We start from the raw sequence: 17,573 nt of genomic DNA on the forward strand, positions 1-17,573 counted from the left end.
GATCATGACCTGAGCCGAAGGCAGATGCTTAACAACTGAGCCACCCAGGTGCCCCTTGAATATTTATTTTTAAAATTCAGTTTGAATACTACTAAACTGATACATTTTTAAGCCTCACATGACTGTTTATTTAGGTCAGAGAGATTTCATGCGAGTTACTATTTATATATGCTAAAGACCCCTCAGGCAATGTCAGGCTGTTGCCTGTGGACAGTTTCTTGAATTATAGCACAGAAACTTTAATACCTACCTCAGGAATGATAGGAGTCTTAAATAGGCAGTCATATTTACTAAAGAAACCTAGAGTTTTCTTAGATTGTCAACCTTAGTTAAGACAAGAAATGTCAGGGTGATAGAGTTTAAGTGGCTCTTTTCAGATATGCTATACTGATTCTCTATATTTAAGATGCAAAACAGCCTTACAGGAGCTATTTAATTAAGTGAAAGTAAGTCTAGTCCCTTGGAACCGAATGGTTCCGTGAGCAAATACATGTCAGTATGTGAAGGAAGTGGGGGAAGTTATTATGTGCTCCATAGACATGGTGACACTTTATAACCCCGTATCAGGGATCCTAAACAGTGATTGGTTGAGAAAATGATCAAACTGAGTTTAAATTTCAGCAGGTACAAAATTGTCATGCAAAAGTCCAGGACAGTGAGCCTCTCTCAGTCTTCAAAGCGAAAGATGAGAAATCCTGGATTTTCCAAGTCCCTTTGAAGGCTTTTAAGGTAAGATGAAACATCCTCTTTACTCAGAACCAACTGATTCTTGTAGAAATTTTAATTTCAGAGAAGAAGCTGACTTGATTTTAAGAAGTGAATAACCCTTATGATTAGATTTTTTTCCTTCCCTTTTGACTTGGCAAATCAAGACTATGTGTTTAAAAGATAACAGAAAATTATATGGTAAGGGATGCTAATTCCATCTAGCAAAATATTGGATCACTGAAGAATAGGAATTTTTTTTTACAGCCACTATGTTAAAATATCAGTTGCTAATAGGAAAAGTATATGTAAGATGAAGCAAATATTGTAAATCTAAAATATTAACGAAATGAGTGATTAGAATATTTTACACATAATTCACAATAGCTCCATTACTGTTATTTTTTATCTACAAAGACCATCTTTAAGAATCTTGAATCTAGTTAAAGACATTTTTTAGCCTTACCATTGCAATATAAGATGTGATGGCATTTAATAAAAAAGTAAAGAAACAAAGAGTAACAATAGTGACATTTAAATACTGACTCAGGAAATAAACATGGATTTGGGAATTTTATTCAACACATTATGGTACATTTACTTCAAAGTCTGGCTAATCCCCTCAGAGTTAAGCTCCAAGAGGGTAGGGCTCATATCTATTTCCAGGACTCAGTATCTGGTCCACATTTGGTCTTCAAATGTTGAATGAATGGCTGCATCCCAGTTTACATTTAATTTTTTGGTCCCTGAAAAATCAATCTTCATCCTAAAAGATCAATTTTTTTTTTTTTTTTTGCCTACTGACATGAGGGTTTTGAAAGCTAGAACAAAATAATTTTACTTAGGTTATCTGGAGATTCTGACCTCTATTACATATTTTTTCTGTTTCATGATATCATAACAGGTTTAGAAAATGAAAGAGGTTTCAGGCTGACAAAACTGGGGCTATTTCTATAACAATCTTTTGAGCTATTTACCTACCTGTGAATACAGTAGCAAGCATCATGGTGCATTGTGCAATTGTTCTGGAGTGGATATGAAAGAGAACCAAAGTAGTCAGATTGCTGGATTACAGTTTAGAACGGGATGTGTATAACCATGACCTTCACTACAGGTACATTTCTAGGATACCACAGTTCCTCCAAATCAATGTAGACCAGCCTTTGGCAGAGTTTATGTAATAATTAGGTTTGGTACTGCAAAGTACCGTATAACCCCTGCTTACTAAGCAGCTGCCCTTCAACACCTATGCCCCAGAGTTCTGCATTATACTTATCCTGAGGTCACTTCAGCTTCATTTTTAATCTATAGGATTTTTGAAGGAAGTCTAGCTATTCTTAGCTTTCTACTGAATAGCCATAAAAGTAAGCCTTTTTTTCCTCTCAGAAAACATGTCCTCTGTTCTGTGAGGAAATGCCAATAAAATTCTATGACAGTTGATATTCACTAAGATTTTATTATGTTTCCATTATCAACATTAAATTCAATCAAAGCTATTTTATGACATGCATTGTTGTAATCTGTTAACTCAGTGGGAGTTCATGAAATAGGAGTAAACTCTTCCTTTCTGTGGTAATAGTATCATTACGCCAAGAAATCCAATTTTCAGTAATAGCAATTTAAATTTTTGATTCACATGGACTATACAATGTCTATTCCAATGTATCAAAATATATATTATACCATTTCTGAATGTGAATTCTTTTTTTTTTTAAGATTTTATTTATTTATTTGACAGAGAGAGACACAGCGAGAGAGGGAACACAAGCAGGGGGAGTGGGAGAGGGAGAAGCAGGCCTCCCGTGGAGCAGGGAGCCCGATGTGGGGCTCGATCCCAGGACCCTGGGATCATGACCTGAGCAGAAGGCAGATGCTTAATGACTGAGCCACCCAGGCGCCCCCTGAATGTGAATTCTAACAGGAATAAAGGATCATGTTTCTAGAAGCTCCACATAATAATTGCTATCATTTATAAAGGGATTGCTAAATACCCAGAACACTGCTAGTTATGCTTATAATAATACGTATTTATTCACCAACAATATTCATAAAACATCTCTTTCTGTACTATGTATTCGAATATAGTGATTACCAACACATTCTCCTAGGCTTCAGAGCTCTCAGTAGGTCAGAGGAACATAAAAGTAATCAGGCTATGCTAAAACAGTGCAGTATGCTACCAGTGAGGTTTACAGAAGCTGCTGGGTGTAAAAAGGATAGAGACACCAAATGGCCTTTGACAAGGAGTCAGAGAATGCTTCTCAGAGAAGATTCTTCTGCTAAGGTAACTGGGATAATCCCAAAGTGTAGGTATTATTATCCCAGATGGAGGAAACAAAGGCTTAATAAAACTACTTAAATTTCTCAAGTTCACATATTAAGTAGCAGAGGTAGAACTTGAACTTGGTCTCTAAATCCAAACTTCATGTTCCTTCCACTAGCCGAGGCTCCCTGATGCTAGTAATTTCTTTCCTTTACAGTGTCCCACAGCCCACTTGTGCGGATTTGGGGTGGGGATGATAAATGATTCATCTTTTAGCGATAATCCTAGAATTAGTTAATACTTGATTAAAATTATTCAGAAGAAATGTTATCACCATTAAGAATAGCAAGACAAAGTTATGGTTGTGTCCTTTGTAACTACATGGCTGTGCCCCTTCATTGGCATAGGCAGAAAAAGTCTGGTTAGTTACCTCAGTGCTGAGCCTGATGATGCCCCCGTACGTGTCTGTGAGCACTCCATATAAAACAGATATAAAGTGTGTTTCTTCTGTAACACTGAGTCTTGACAGCCTTCTTCTCATGTTGGATATACACTCCTTGCCCAGGAAAAAGTCAAATGCTAACTGACCAAAATAATACCTTACCATGGTTATCATCGTTTGCTTTATAAGTAATTTTGTGCTGTCCTTTCTTCTTTAAAACAGACTGATTAATATTCCTAAGGAAAATGAAGATAATTATATATTTTTGCATTTGGGCAGCATCATGGGCTATTCCAGTAAGTATGTATTCCTCAGAAAATCTCCTCACTTTGTTATCTCTTTTAACCTAACATTAAATAATATATATTTCCTTAAGACTTTGAAGATAAGCTGGGCCTAAACATTTAGATTTGCATGAAAGACTTTACAAGATTTCTTTGGGGGTCTCAACAAACCCAAATATGCACTCCAATTCATGCTCCCATTCCTCTAACTGAAACTCATGTCTTGTCAGATGGATTATTACTTTTAAAATTTATTCAGATTGTGTTTGCTCTGGCAGCACACATACTAAAATTGTAATAATACAGAGAATATTAGCATGGTCCCTGCACAAGGATAACACACAAATTTTTAAAATTCATTCAGATTAATTTACATTTAATGCCCAAAAGCCATGGAGACTTTAGCCATCTTTGCTCATGCCCTATGAATTTCATTATAATATCAATGAAGCCTACACTTTCAAGGAATGAAAGTAGGAAAAAATAAGATTTTTTCAACATAGGAGAAAATGTTTCACTCAGATAATTATTTTTTTAATGCTCATTGAGAAAAATTTGGAATATACAGATAAACACCAACAGAGAAAAAATTAGGAAAATTAAACCATTTGTAATTATGTTACCCTGCTATGGGTAACATTTTGGCATGCTTTCATAATATCGAACAATTTGGTATTTATGCAGGTGAGAATTTTCTCAACTATTTCAAATGTACTCCTGAAGGACAGAAGTAGCAAATTACTTGGTTTTGTTTCTGCACTGGCTCTGGTGATACCTGCTATTTTCTTAGGGGTATGGCCAGGATTATACTTAAGGTGGGTCTTGTGCTAGTGTGGGAGGCTTGTACAGAAACACCAAAGGTCTATCTCCTCATTTTTATAAAAGACAATCCTCCTTGAGATAAATGGTCTGGTTAATATCAATAAAATTGGTAATACCATTGTGAAAAGTATCTCTATGCCCAGTTTAAATTCTACATAAGCTGTGTAACAAGCTTTATTAGATCATACTTTGGCCTTTGCATTATATATGTTTTCATTTAGAGAAAAATGTGTGTCTGTATGTATGCGTGCATGTGTGCATGCATGCATGTACACAAAATTAGAATGTTTTAAATTTCCAATATTTTCATTTTGGTAGGTTCCTCAAATCAAGCCATTGGAGAGACATGCTGTTGACAAATTTGTAAATTTAAATCTAGAAAAAGCAAAAGTGCCAATACAGGTAGGTATAGGATATAAAATGTGTTTCTAAGCTGTTTTTAAATTCTTTTTTTTATTATTTATTTATTTATTTGAGAGAGGGAACATGAGAGAGAGCAGGGGGAGGGACAGAGGGAGAAGCAGACTCCTCGCTGAGCAGGGAGCCTGACATGGGGCTCCATCCCAGGACACTTAATCGACTGTGGCAGATGCTTAACTGACTGAGCCACCCAGATGCCCCTAAATTCTATTAACTTCCAGAAAATTGATGCTTATCTTTTCAGTTTGTTTTACTTCAATTATTTTGAATTGTTTCTCTTTTCCAGGATGAGTTAAATGCCAATGATACCACCAAAGAGAGTGGTGTCCCCCCTGAAAATGAAAGAGGAAGGCAACAATATACCAAAGATGATTACAAAGAAGAAAGAAATGGCTCTGAGTGGGTAGAAATAGGAGGGAAAATTTCTTCTACACATTCCATGTTAGTAAATGACGAGGGGAATAGTGAGGATCAAAATGGGGTCACAAGAAAACTAGAAACATATGGTTATGATGGGATACATGGAAAAGAAAGTAGCGCCACAGCAAATGGCATCAGGGGACAAGTAAGTATCATCGACAATGCTGGAATAGCAAATGGGAGCAATATTAATAGAAATACTGATAATAATTTAAACAATGGAGGAGATGTTGGAGATGCAAGTCAGAGTGAGAATGACACTGTTGTCCAAGAAGATGACCATCAAATAGCTGGAAGCAATAACAGTACAAGCCATGAGGATGAAATAAACAGGAATTCCTGTAGAAATGAGGGTGATACAGGTGAAGTAACATCTCAGAGAGAAAGTGAGGGAAATGGGAATCAGGAGGCAGGAATAACACCAGGGGGAAGTGGAGCTGGCAATGGAGAAGATGATGGCCTAGATAATTCTGATGGCAATCCTAGTGGGAATGGAGCAGAGGAGGATGAAGATGAGGGCTCTGGTGATAATGAAGGTGAAGAAACAGGGAATGGAAAAGAGGACACTGATAACAGCAAGGGCCAAGAGGGTCAGCCTCATGGAAAAGATGACAATGATAATAGTTTAGGTCAAAATTCAATTAGTAGTGAAGGTGATGACCCTGAAGACAAAGAAGATCCCCATGACATCAATGGAGACAACACCTCCAAAAGCGAGGAGGATTCTGATGGTATTTCCAAAGACAAAGATAGCCCAATAACAGAGGACATGCAAAAGCCCAATTACAGAGAAAACAAAGCTGTGGAAAAGAAAATCACTGATGAATCAGAGCCAGGTGCTACTGGGAAGAGCCAAGATAAGGTTAGTTTGTGAAGCTGATTTCTTTCAATGGCAGTTTAAATTCTCCCCCTCCATTCACTGATGGTAACACAAAAATAAATCATAATGAGCATTCATCTATTTGTGCACCTAAATTACTCAAATATTTAATGGGAAAATTAGAGTCCTTATTAAACTCTGATCCGAACAATTTTAAGGAAGATTTTATTATTTATTTATTTATTTGAGAATGAGAGTGAGAGAGCACAAGTGTGTGGGGGGTGATACAGCAGAGGGAGAGGGAGAAGCAGGCTCCTCGCTGAGCAGGGAGCCTGATGTGGGGCTTGATCTCAGGACCCTGGGATTATGACCTGAGCCAAAGCCAGATGCTTAACTGACTAAGCCACACAGGTGCCCCCAGAACAATTTTAAAAACAGACATTTCTGAAAATTTGGTTACAATTCTATAATAACTGATATACCATGTAACTGTTCACACAAGTTCCTACTGACTAAAAATGTGGATGGGTTGTTATATAACCTAAACACTGGAGTTCTCTCAAGTGAATAAAGCACATTCTTACAAACAGAAGTTTATGAAGTACTGGAAGCTGAACTTCTGTTTCTCTGGTCACATTCCCCAGTCTGTCTTCCTCAGACCAACGCAATTTTGCAGCATACCATCCACTAACTAATCATTCTTTTCTCCATCTTTCCACAGGGAATAGAAATGGAAGGTCCCAGTAGTGGCAACAGAAACAATATTACCAAAGAAGCTGGGAAATTCAGTGAAGATAAAGAGAGTAAAAGACAACAAGGAATGGTCATGAGCAAAGGAAATGTCAAGACACCAGGAGAGACTGACATACAAGGACCTGGTCAGAAATCAGAACCTGGAAATAAGGTTGCACACAGCAAAACAGGTAGTGACAGTAACAGTGATGGATATGACAGCTATGAGTTTGATGACAAATCCATGCAAGGAGATGATCCCAACAGCAGTGATGAATCTAATGGCAATGATGATGCTGATTCTGAAGGTGACAATGACAGCAATAGCCGAGGAGATACTGGTTTTAACTCTGATGAATCAAAAGATAACGGCAATGACAGTGACTCAAATGGAGGAGGTGATAATGACAGTGATAGCACATCAGATGCTAATGATAGTGACAGTAATGACAATGGAAACGGGAGCGATGACAATGGCAAATCAGAGAGCAATAGAGATAAATCAGACAGTAGCAACAGCAGTGACAGCAGTGACAGCAGTGACAGTAGTGACAGTAGTGACAGTAATGACAGCAGTGACAGTAGTGATAGTAGCGACAGCAGTGATAGTAGTGACAGCAGCGACAGCAGTGATAGCAGCAACAGCAGTGACAACAGCGACAGCAGTGACAGTAGCAACAGCAGTGATAGCGACAGCAGTGACAGCAGTGAAAGTAGTGATAGCAGCAACAGTAGTGACAGCAGTGACAGCAGTGAAAGTGATAGCAGCAACAGTAGTGACAGCAGTGACAGCAGTGATAGCAGCAACAGCAGTGACAACAGCGACAGCAGTGACAGTAGCGACAGCAGTGATAGCGACAGCAGTGACAGCAGTGAAAGTAGTGATAGCAGCAACAGTAGTGACAGCAGTGACAGCAGTGATAGCAGTGACAGCAGCGACAGCAGTGATAGCAACAGTAGTGACAGCAAGTCAGACAGTGATAGCAGTGACAGCGACAGCAGTGATAGCGACAGCAGTGACAGTAGTGACAGCAGCGACAGTAGTGACAGCAGCGACAGTGACAGTAAATCAGACAGCAGTGACAGCAGCAACAGCAAATCAGATAGTGACAGCAGTGACAGCAACAGCAGTGACAATGACAGTACATCAGACAGCAGTGACAGCAGCAACAGCAAATCAGATAGTAGTGACAGCAGTGACAGTGACAGCAGCGACAGCAACAATGACAGCAGCGACAGCGACAGCAGCGACAGTGACAGCAGCGACAGCAGCAACAGCAGCGACAGTGACAGCAGTGACAGCAGTGACAGCAGCGACAGCGACAGCAGCGACAGTGACAGCAGCGACAGCGACAGCAGTGACAGCAGTGATAGCAGCGACAGTGACAGCAGCGATAGCAGTGACAGCAGCGACAGTGACAGCAGCGACAGCAGCGAGAGCGACAGTAGTGACAGTGACAGCAGCGACAGCAGCGACAGCAGTGATAGCAGCGACAGTGACAGCAGCGACAGCAGCGACAGTAGTGACAGCGACAGCAGCAACAGCAGCGACAGCAGTGACAGCAGTGATAGCAGCGACAGTGACAGCAGTGATAGCAGCAACAGCAGCGACAGTGACAGCAGCGACAGCAGTGATAGCAGTGACAGTATCAACAGTGACAGCAGTGACAGTAGCGACAATGACAGCAGTGACAGTGCATCTGACAGTGATAAGAGTCACAGCAAGAGCAAGTCTGGTAATGGCAACAATGGAAGTGACAGTGAGAGTGAGAGTGAAGGCAGTGACAGTAATCACTCAACCAGTGATGATTAGAAAAGAAAAACCCACAAGATTTTTTTTTTGGAGAAGTCTAGTGAATAACTGATAGGAAATGAAGATTTCCAAGAAAGGAAAGAAAGGGGAGGCATAAGCAGAAGATGCCTACATTCATAGAAACAATGAGAGGAATAGTCAAATTGCCAGATTTGGAACCAAGTACCCACACCCTCAGGAGAGAATATGAATGCAGGACCTTTGGTATGTGCATATTAAAACACATTCTGAAAAGATTTTTAAAAAGTGTACATCTAAATATAAAAAGGGACAATTAAAATATTCTTTAATACTTTACACAGAAACCTCAAGCAATCACGTAATATATGATAACTGATTTAAATGTCAAGTGCTTTAGGGAATGTAGTAAGTAAATACATCTTATAAACAACCTGTGGCATTGCCTTAATCGTTCAGTAATCATACATTCTGGATAGATGATCGGCTTACTGCTGAGTAAAAGATGCTGTTACCATGATATCCAGCTTGGCTACTGATTCATTTGCTTGTTCTAAGGAAGAAATAAACTTGTAATATGAAAAAGAAATGCAGCAATGATTGAACCTATCTGGACCATGGGGATAATCTTTGTAATTATTGAATAATTACAAATTAGAAAAAATTTTAAAGAGTGCTAGTCAGAAAATAATTCAGAGGCTGGTTTAAATAACAAAATCTGATGTACAGTATTACATTCCTGCTAAGCACTGGAAATTTAGCATAATGTCCCTAAAACTATTGACAAAATTGATGCAGTGCTTACAGTGTCTTGCCTCCAATAGCCACTTTCCAAATATTAATAAACAAATGATACATAAATGAAGTACTCTAAAGGGGGATTTACTTTTTTAACTCTATGTTCAGAGCTCTGTTATGTGGAACTGGTATTTGTTTTCCATCTTATGTCAAACTTGGTTCACACTTCCCTTTTAAACCCTCATATGCTGAAACTTCCAAATCAGACCCTGAGACACCCTTCTCACTGTTAATCTCTTTAATAAAGCCAACTGTTGTTGCTGGTAGGTAATGCTTTGGAAATTACTCTTTTTTGAGAGTCATATAATGCAACTAAAATCTGAGCATGGATTGTTCCACTTTTGCATGAATGAGGGTAATTCTTAGTTTTGAGATGGAGCCCAAACCCTAGAACATGAGGATTTTAAAGGTGTATGCAACTAGAGTGTGATATTTAATAGGGTGGAGGTAAAATTTATTATCCAAACTAGTATACTTTTGAGAGTGAAGGGGGCGCTATCAATAATTACTTGGGGATAGGAGGTGTAAATTGGGATTGTTCAGGGATACTGGGAGATACAACAGACATTGCCATAAACATTTAAGGTATTTTTCAAGATTTAATAGAGATGATTTGTAATTTCCCTTTTTCCATTTAGGCAGTTATTTTAGATTTGTTCTAATTCAAAGGTAAAAATCTATGTAGTGAAGTTCTGAATGCAACTTGTTTGATGCTAATTTTCAACTAGTCATCAGTTGACTTCTAATATTAGGCATATTTTATACGGAGTTTCAGTAGTTTTTTTTTCTACCTTATTTCCCGTTTAATGCAAGTTTCTTAGTTGAGATCAATATTACAAGTAATATTGCTGAAAGCTTTAAAAATACTGCTATTCATAAACTATATGATAACTCATAATACTGTAATATTTCAAGTTTCTACTATATCATAATCATGTAAATGACTCCAAAGTTCTTTCCTTAAAATATGCTCTAGATTTTTAACTCCTTTAGGCTTCAGGATTTTTGTTTTTGTCTTTTTTTAATTTGTAAACTGTGGCTTCTAGTACCTGTTTAACCTATTTTAAAAGGTTGTTATGAGCTTAAGTCAGGCAATGGATGTGAAACTCTTTGTAAATTGTACAAGATATGTAAATTAAAGAGGTAATGAATTTTGATGCTATAATAAACATCTATTTATGTGACTATTCACAAAGAAAACTCCCTTAATCTTAATGGGTTTGCAAGTCCTTATTCCTTCCATCACATTTTAAAAATTTAGCTGTTTTTAACTGAAAAAGTAACATGTATATACACAAAATAAAAATTTTTCAAACACTATGAAAAGGTATACAAAATATTAAATCTTCATCATCCTAGATTCCTAGTCCTCTACTTCTCTTCTTTAGAGGTAGTTCCAATTACTAATATCTTGTGAAACTTTCCAGAAATATTCTATGCACATATAAGCACATATGTTCCTCTTTTAAAAACACACAGAAGTCTACTATGCACCGTGTGCTTATCTTCCTCTTATTTTAACATAAGAATATACCTTGAATATTGGTTCATAGCATACAGATTGACATTTTCCCCCCACAGTGGTGTTGTATTTCATTTTATGAACTGCCATAGATATTTAATCTGTCCCTTTTTTCCATCACTTCCTAAGCCATTTCTGGTCCAATGAGTCTCTGCAGGTAAATAGCATGAGTCAATAACCCAAGCTGGATAAATTCCCAACCAGTTCTTATAAAGACTTTACTTTAGGAAGCATTTGGGAGGATAAAGGAGATGCTCAGAAGCTAGGGCTGATGTCAGAAACAATGAAGGAAGACTATGATCCTGCTTTTCTTATATAGTATCTACAATGACCTCTGGATCTTCAAGGTAAAAATAAAGGTGACCCTCTAAAAGGACATCTCAAGAGTAGAACCTTTGAATACAAGAAATCTGGTATTAGAAAACAAAATCTGTTTTGTTATTTTCTGGAAAAAGATTAGTAAGCTATCTGCTAATATTGCCCATGGGAACAGTATTTTTTTTTATTATTATTATGTTACATTAATCACCATACCTTACATCATTAGTTTTTGATGTACTGTTCCATGATTCATTGTTTGCATATAACACCCAGTGCTCCATGCAGTACGTGCCCTCTTTAATACCTATCACCAGGCTAACCCATCCTCCCACCCCCCTCCCCTCTAGAACCCTCAGTTTGTTTCTCGGAGTCCACAGTCTCTCATGGTTCGTCTCCCCTCCGATTTCCCCCCCTTCATTCTTCCCTTCCTGCTATCTTCTTCTTCTTCTTTTTTTTTTTTAACATATAATATATTATTTGTTTCAGAGGTACAGGTCTGTGATTCAACAGTCTTACACAATTCACAGCACTCACCATAGCACATACCCTCCCCAATGTCTATTACCCAGCCACCCCATCCCTCCCACCCCCCACCACTCCAGCAACCCTCAGTTTGTTTCCTGAGATTAAGAATTCCTCATATCAGTGAGGTCATATGATACATGTCTTTCTCTGATTGACTTATTTCGCTCAGCATAATACCCTCCAGTTCCATCCACATCGTTGCAAATGGCAAGATTTCATTCCTTTTGATGGCTGCATAATATTCCATTGTGTGTGTGTGTGTGTGTGTGTGTGTGTGTGTGTGTGTGTGTGTATACATCTTCTTTATCCATTCATCTGTCGATGGACATCTTGGCTCTTTCCATAGTTTGGCTATTGTGGACACTGTTGCTATAAACATCGGGGTGCACGTACCCCTTCAGATCCCTACATTTGTATCTTTGGGGTAAATACCCATCAGTGCAATTGCTGGATCATAGGGTAGCTCTATTTTCAACTTTCTGAGGAACCTCCATACTGTTTTCCAGGGTGGCTGCACCAGCTTGCATTCCCACCAACAGTGTAGCAGGGTTCCCCTTTCTCCTCATCCCCGCCAACATCTGTCGTTTCCTGACTTGTTAATTTTAGCCATTCTGACTGGTGTGAGGTGGTATCTCATTGAGGTTTTGATTTGGATTTCCCTGATGCTGAGTGATGTTGAGCATTTCTTCATGTGTCTGTTGGCCATTTGGATGTCTTCTTTGGAAAAATGTCTGTTCATGTCTTCTGCCCATTTCTTGATTGGATCATTTGTTCTTTGGGTGTTGAGTTTATTAAGTTCTTTATAGATTTTGGATACTAGCCCTTTAACAGATATGTCATTTGCAAATATCTTCTCCCATTCTGTTGGTCCATCTTTTGGTTTTGTTGACTGTTTCCTTTGCGGTGCAAAAGCTTTTTATCTTGATGAGGTCCCAATAGTTCATTTTTGCTTTTACTTCCCTTGCCTTTGGCGATGTTTCTAGGAAGAAGTTGCTGCGGCTGAGGTCAAATAGGTTATTGCCTGTGTTCTCCTTTAGGATTTTGATGGACTCCTATCTCACATTTAGGTCTTTCAATCATTTTGAGTCTATTTTTGTGTGTGGTGTGAGGAAATGGTCCAGTTTCATTCTTCTGCATGTGGCTGTCCAATTTTCCCAACACCATTTGTTGAAGAGATGGTCTTTTCTCTACTGGACATTCTTTCCTGCTTTGTCGAAGATTAGTTGACCATAGAGTTGAGGGTCCATTTCTGGGCTCTCTATTCTGTTCCATTGATCTATGTGTCTGTTTTTGTGCCAGTGCCATACTGTCTTGATGATGACAGCTTTGTAATAGAGCTTGAAGTCCGGAATTGTGATGCCACCAGCTTTGGTTTTCTTTTTCAACACTCTTTAGAAAAGAGGCTATCATGGTGATGCTGGTGACTTTGTTGGGGATTCATTTCTTTTTGGTTGCATGGGTTACTCCATATCTGGCTGAAGATGAATGATTTTAAAATTGATTCTCATCAGTTGTTTTATCCTTTCCACTTAGCCCAGGAGTTCCTTCCGCACCTGCTTATACCACAAATCAGGAAATGTAGTAAGGGTTTTGTTTGTTTGTTTGTTTATAAAATATATTTCTTAAAAGAGGTTCTAAAAAGATAACCTTTAGAGAGTCATATCTAACCATATAAATACATTTTAAATTATTAACTGAAATGGGATTTCCCAGAAGTCAAGATTGCTTTATGGTTTGTAATGGAAGTTTTGAAAAACTTTAGACCAAAATAGCTAGGAACAATTTTCCTCTCCCTAAAAGGAGCAGGAACAGAATAGAATAGTTCAGTCATAGATGAAAATGTCATTGTGTTCTCACAGTGGTCCATTCACGGCTGCTAGTAAGCAAATCCTCTAGAGAATGAAACAAGTTAACAACACAATGTTCCCAACAGGGCTCTTGGGTTCATATGATAAAAAATAATAGTCAATTCCTACAGGGCTCTCACGTAGCTTAGAAAAATGGTATAAAGTTTAAAGATCACCAATATGTTAGACTCTGTGTGTTGTCTATTAGTTTGCACAGTCCCAACTCTGCTGAAACACTGTATTTACAGAGAGCTTTGTCAGAAGGTGCTTCTCTTACTCTCAAGTCCGTTATTTTGGCCTTTGTCACTGGCTATACCCCTCCCCTCCTTTACCCTTTCCTTCTTTTCCTCCCTAGTATTTTTCCCTTCAAAGAAATGAAGAAATTGTGGCAAGGCAATGCTTTGTCCTTTGCAGAATTTAATTCCCGGGTGTCTCCTTGTGTGAGGCCCCAGGCAAACTCCGTAGTCAGGAACTGCCAGGCTTGAGTTTGTATCGCTGGCCCTTTCTTCTGCTCCCAGATTTCAGTCACAACTAGCTGGGACCCAACTCCCACTCCCTAGTACTTTCCTTGGTTGAAACCACGGAATCTTTCCTTGCTATCCCAACTCCATCTCCCTATCTTCAGACCAATCGGAACTGAAGGCAGAAGATGCTTAGGCTGTAACAGACCAACACTTAGGTGTGGCACGTTTACTTCTTGTCTTATCCTGATTCCAGTAAGTAGACCCTTATGCTGTCCCCAAATGACAATCCCCTTTGATCTTTCTAATTGGGCTTCTGCATAGCTTTCTCTTCACGTTTCTAGTATAGTGATTAGAACTGTCCCAACCCAATCAGCCTAAGACCACCAGCAAACCTGCTGTCTGACACAATCAGGCTTACTGACCCAGTGAGAGAAGGAGACTGTATATAAGAGCAGCCTCAGGTATCTCAGCAAACAAAGAAAAAGAACTCTTACAGGATTTTGGGAAAGGGTGAAATTTAGGTAATATTTAAATGAAGCAGTGTTCAAGAGGCTCAAAGAAAAGCAGGATTGTGGCTAATGGACTCATCATCAGGTTTGGACCATGAAGTAGACCCAAGTTTCAGTGTCCTTGGAAACTGCAAAGTTAAGATGGATGTGGACTGTTGTATTCAGAAACCCCTTATCTGAATCTCTGCATCTGAGCTGTAAATTGAGACTGATTCTCTGTGGCCAAGGGCCTTAGACCCTTCAGGCAAGAGTGGGGTGTTTTATTTTTATTGATATAATTTTAAGCAGCAGAGTCCTGATAATCCATGATTTTAGAGAATAAAGTTTCAGCAGGAGTCTTTCAAAGTAGGGGGTTATTATGACACTTTTCAGTGCCCTTGAGAGTGAGATTATTTTCTGTTAATTTTTCAGCTGGCTTTATCTGTGTCTGTTATTCCAGTCTGATAAATGGTGGGTAGATTTCTACTCTTTCATTCCAAGCTAATTTTTTACTTTCTCAGGGGGTATATTTCTGCTAAAACCAAGACTCTGCTTACCTTGCTAGCCTTTTCCTTCAAATCTGGCAGAACTCTCAATGGCTGCCTGTTCTTTAAATATTGTCCATTCTACACCACCACCTTTGGACTTTGCATCACTCCCATGATTTCTGTTTCTTTTTTGCTGATCACTCTCTGTACTCTGAACACACATTGTCATTTCCTCTTAGTCCCAGCGTTTTGCACACAATTTCTCTATTTAAACCCTAAAACATGGCACTTCTCCACTGCCATTTCTCACTGCCTCATGGACACAGGGAGGTCTGTGTTCTGTCTCTTTTCTGTGTACTCCATTCAGCTAGTAGGAGCCCACAATAACTGGTCAAGTTCTGGTATTGAACAGTTCCCATCTCTAACTGAACTTGAGGTCTCTTCTGGAAGTCAAGTTGTTGTACAATAACTTTGTAGATGTTTTCTTTCTCAGGAATCTCTCTGACTCTCGGTTTCTGAAATTTGATTCTTAATTTTTACATATTTCTCCTCACTTTTTTGGTTTGTCTTAAGAATAGTTAAGAGCCTGATGTTTATAACTGGTTCTGGCTTTTATCTTTTGGTAAAGCTCAAATTGTCATCTGTCATTATCTGCCTATTGTGAGGACTGAATTTCATTTTCAAGAAAGTAAATAAGGAAATGTAGCCATTTTGTTCAACCAAGGAATCTTATCACAGTCTTCTTTTCCATTCTGACTAGACCAGCATAAACAAGATAAGAAAACCCCTACAAAAACAATGAGAAACAATCAGAAAAAGAAAATCCACAGTATTCTTCATGGCTCTACACTTTAGAAAAAGACTGCCATCTTGAAACAAAATGGCTGTTGATAAATCAACTTACCTTAGATTTATCGGATAAACAACAGCTCAATGATATTAAGGCTGTGAATACATAAATTTAGTCAAATGTTTTCTTCCTTACCTCCTTTACCTATCTTCAGAAGAATATTTGATGGAGAAATGTCCCAATCCAGGATGTCTATGGCTAGAGCTTTGACAACACCATTGGCAATTCTAACTTTTTAGAACTTTGAGATAATCTTATCCACTTAGAGGTGTTTACAGTGTCCACGGCAATGCTAATCAAAATGTGGCCACTGGTGTAATGACAGCCTGCAAACTTTTTTTTTTAAATTTTTTAAATTTTATTATGTTATGTTAGTCATGATACAATACATCACTAGTTTTTGATGTGATGATCCACGATCCATTGTTTTCGTATAACACCCAGTGCTCCATGCAGTACGTGCCCTCCTTAATACCCATCACCGGGCTAACCCATCCTCCTGCCCCCTCCCCTCTAAAACCCTGTTTGTTTCTCAGAGTCCATTGTCTCTCATGGTTCATCTCTCCCTCCGATTTCCCTCCCTTCATTTTTCCCTTCCTTCTCCTAATGTCCTCCATGCTATTCCTTATGTTCCACAAATAACTGAAATCATATGATAATTGACGTTCTCTGCTTGACTTATTTCACTTAGCATAATCTCCTCCAGTCCCATCCACGTTGATGTAAAAGTTGGGTATTCATCCTTTCTGATGGCTGAGTAATATTCCATTGTATATATGGACCACATCTTCTTTATCCATTCATCTGTTGAAGGGCATCTCGGCTCTTTCCACAGTTTGGCTATTGTGGACATTGCTGCTATGAAATTGGGGTGCATATGGCCCTTCTTTTCACTACATCTGTGTCTTTGGGGTAAATACCCAGGAGTGCAATTGCTGGGTCATAGGGTAGCTCTCTTTGTAAATTTTTGAGGAATCTCCACACTGTTTTCCAAAGTGGCTGTACCAACTTGCATTCCCACCAACAGTGTAAGAGGGTTCCGCTTTCTCCACAACCTCTCCAACATTTGTTGTTTCTTTCCCTGTCCATTTTTGCCATTCTAACTGGTGTAAGGTGGTATCTCAATGTGGTTTTGATTTGAATTTCCCTGATGGCTAATGATGATGAACATTTTTTCATGTGTCTGTTAGCCATTTCTATGTCTTCTTCAGAGAAGTGTCTTCTCATATCTTCTGCCCACTTTTTGACTTATTTGTTTTTTGGGTGTTGAGTTTGAGAAGTTCTTTATAGATCTTGGATACCAGCCTTTATCTGTAGTGTCATTTGCAAATATCTTCTCCCATTCTGTGGGTTGCCTCTTTGTTTTGTTGACTGTTTCCTTTGCTATGCAGAAGCTTTTTATCTTGATGAAGTCCCAAAAGTTCATTTTTGCTTTTGTTTCACTAGCTTTTGGAGATGTATCTTGAAAGAATTTGCTGTGGGCGAGTCAAAGAGGTTACTGCCTATGTTCTCCTCTAGGATTTTGATGGATTCCTGTCTCACATTGAAGTCTTTCATCCACTTTGAGTTTATCTTTGTGAATGGTGTTAGA

General features: G+C 38.6%; 1 protein-coding gene and 1 non-coding gene across 2 annotated transcripts; both read left to right on the top strand.

Annotated features, from left to right (window-relative positions):
- Window positions 1–3,655: 3,655 nt before the first annotated feature.
- DSPP (dentin sialophosphoprotein) lies at window positions 3,656–8,721 on the top strand. The gene is made up of 4 exons (XM_036096784.2): window positions 3,656–3,706; window positions 4,835–4,918; window positions 5,223–6,218; window positions 6,898–8,721. Exons 1-4 carry the CDS (start codon window positions 3,656–3,658, stop codon window positions 8,719–8,721), a joined length of 2,955 nt encoding a protein of 984 aa, XP_035952677.2.
- On the top strand, window positions 3,957–4,064 carry LOC118538669 (U6 spliceosomal RNA). Its single transcript, XR_004918720.1, has one exon. It is a non-coding gene; the product is annotated as a U6 spliceosomal RNA (small nuclear RNA).
- Window positions 8,722–17,573: the final 8,852 nt, after the last annotated feature.

Source organism: Halichoerus grypus, chromosome 3 (assembly GCF_964656455.1).
Source record: "Halichoerus grypus chromosome 3, mHalGry1.hap1.1, whole genome shotgun sequence".
NCBI classification, from domain to species: domain Eukaryota; kingdom Metazoa; phylum Chordata; class Mammalia; order Carnivora; family Phocidae; genus Halichoerus; species Halichoerus grypus.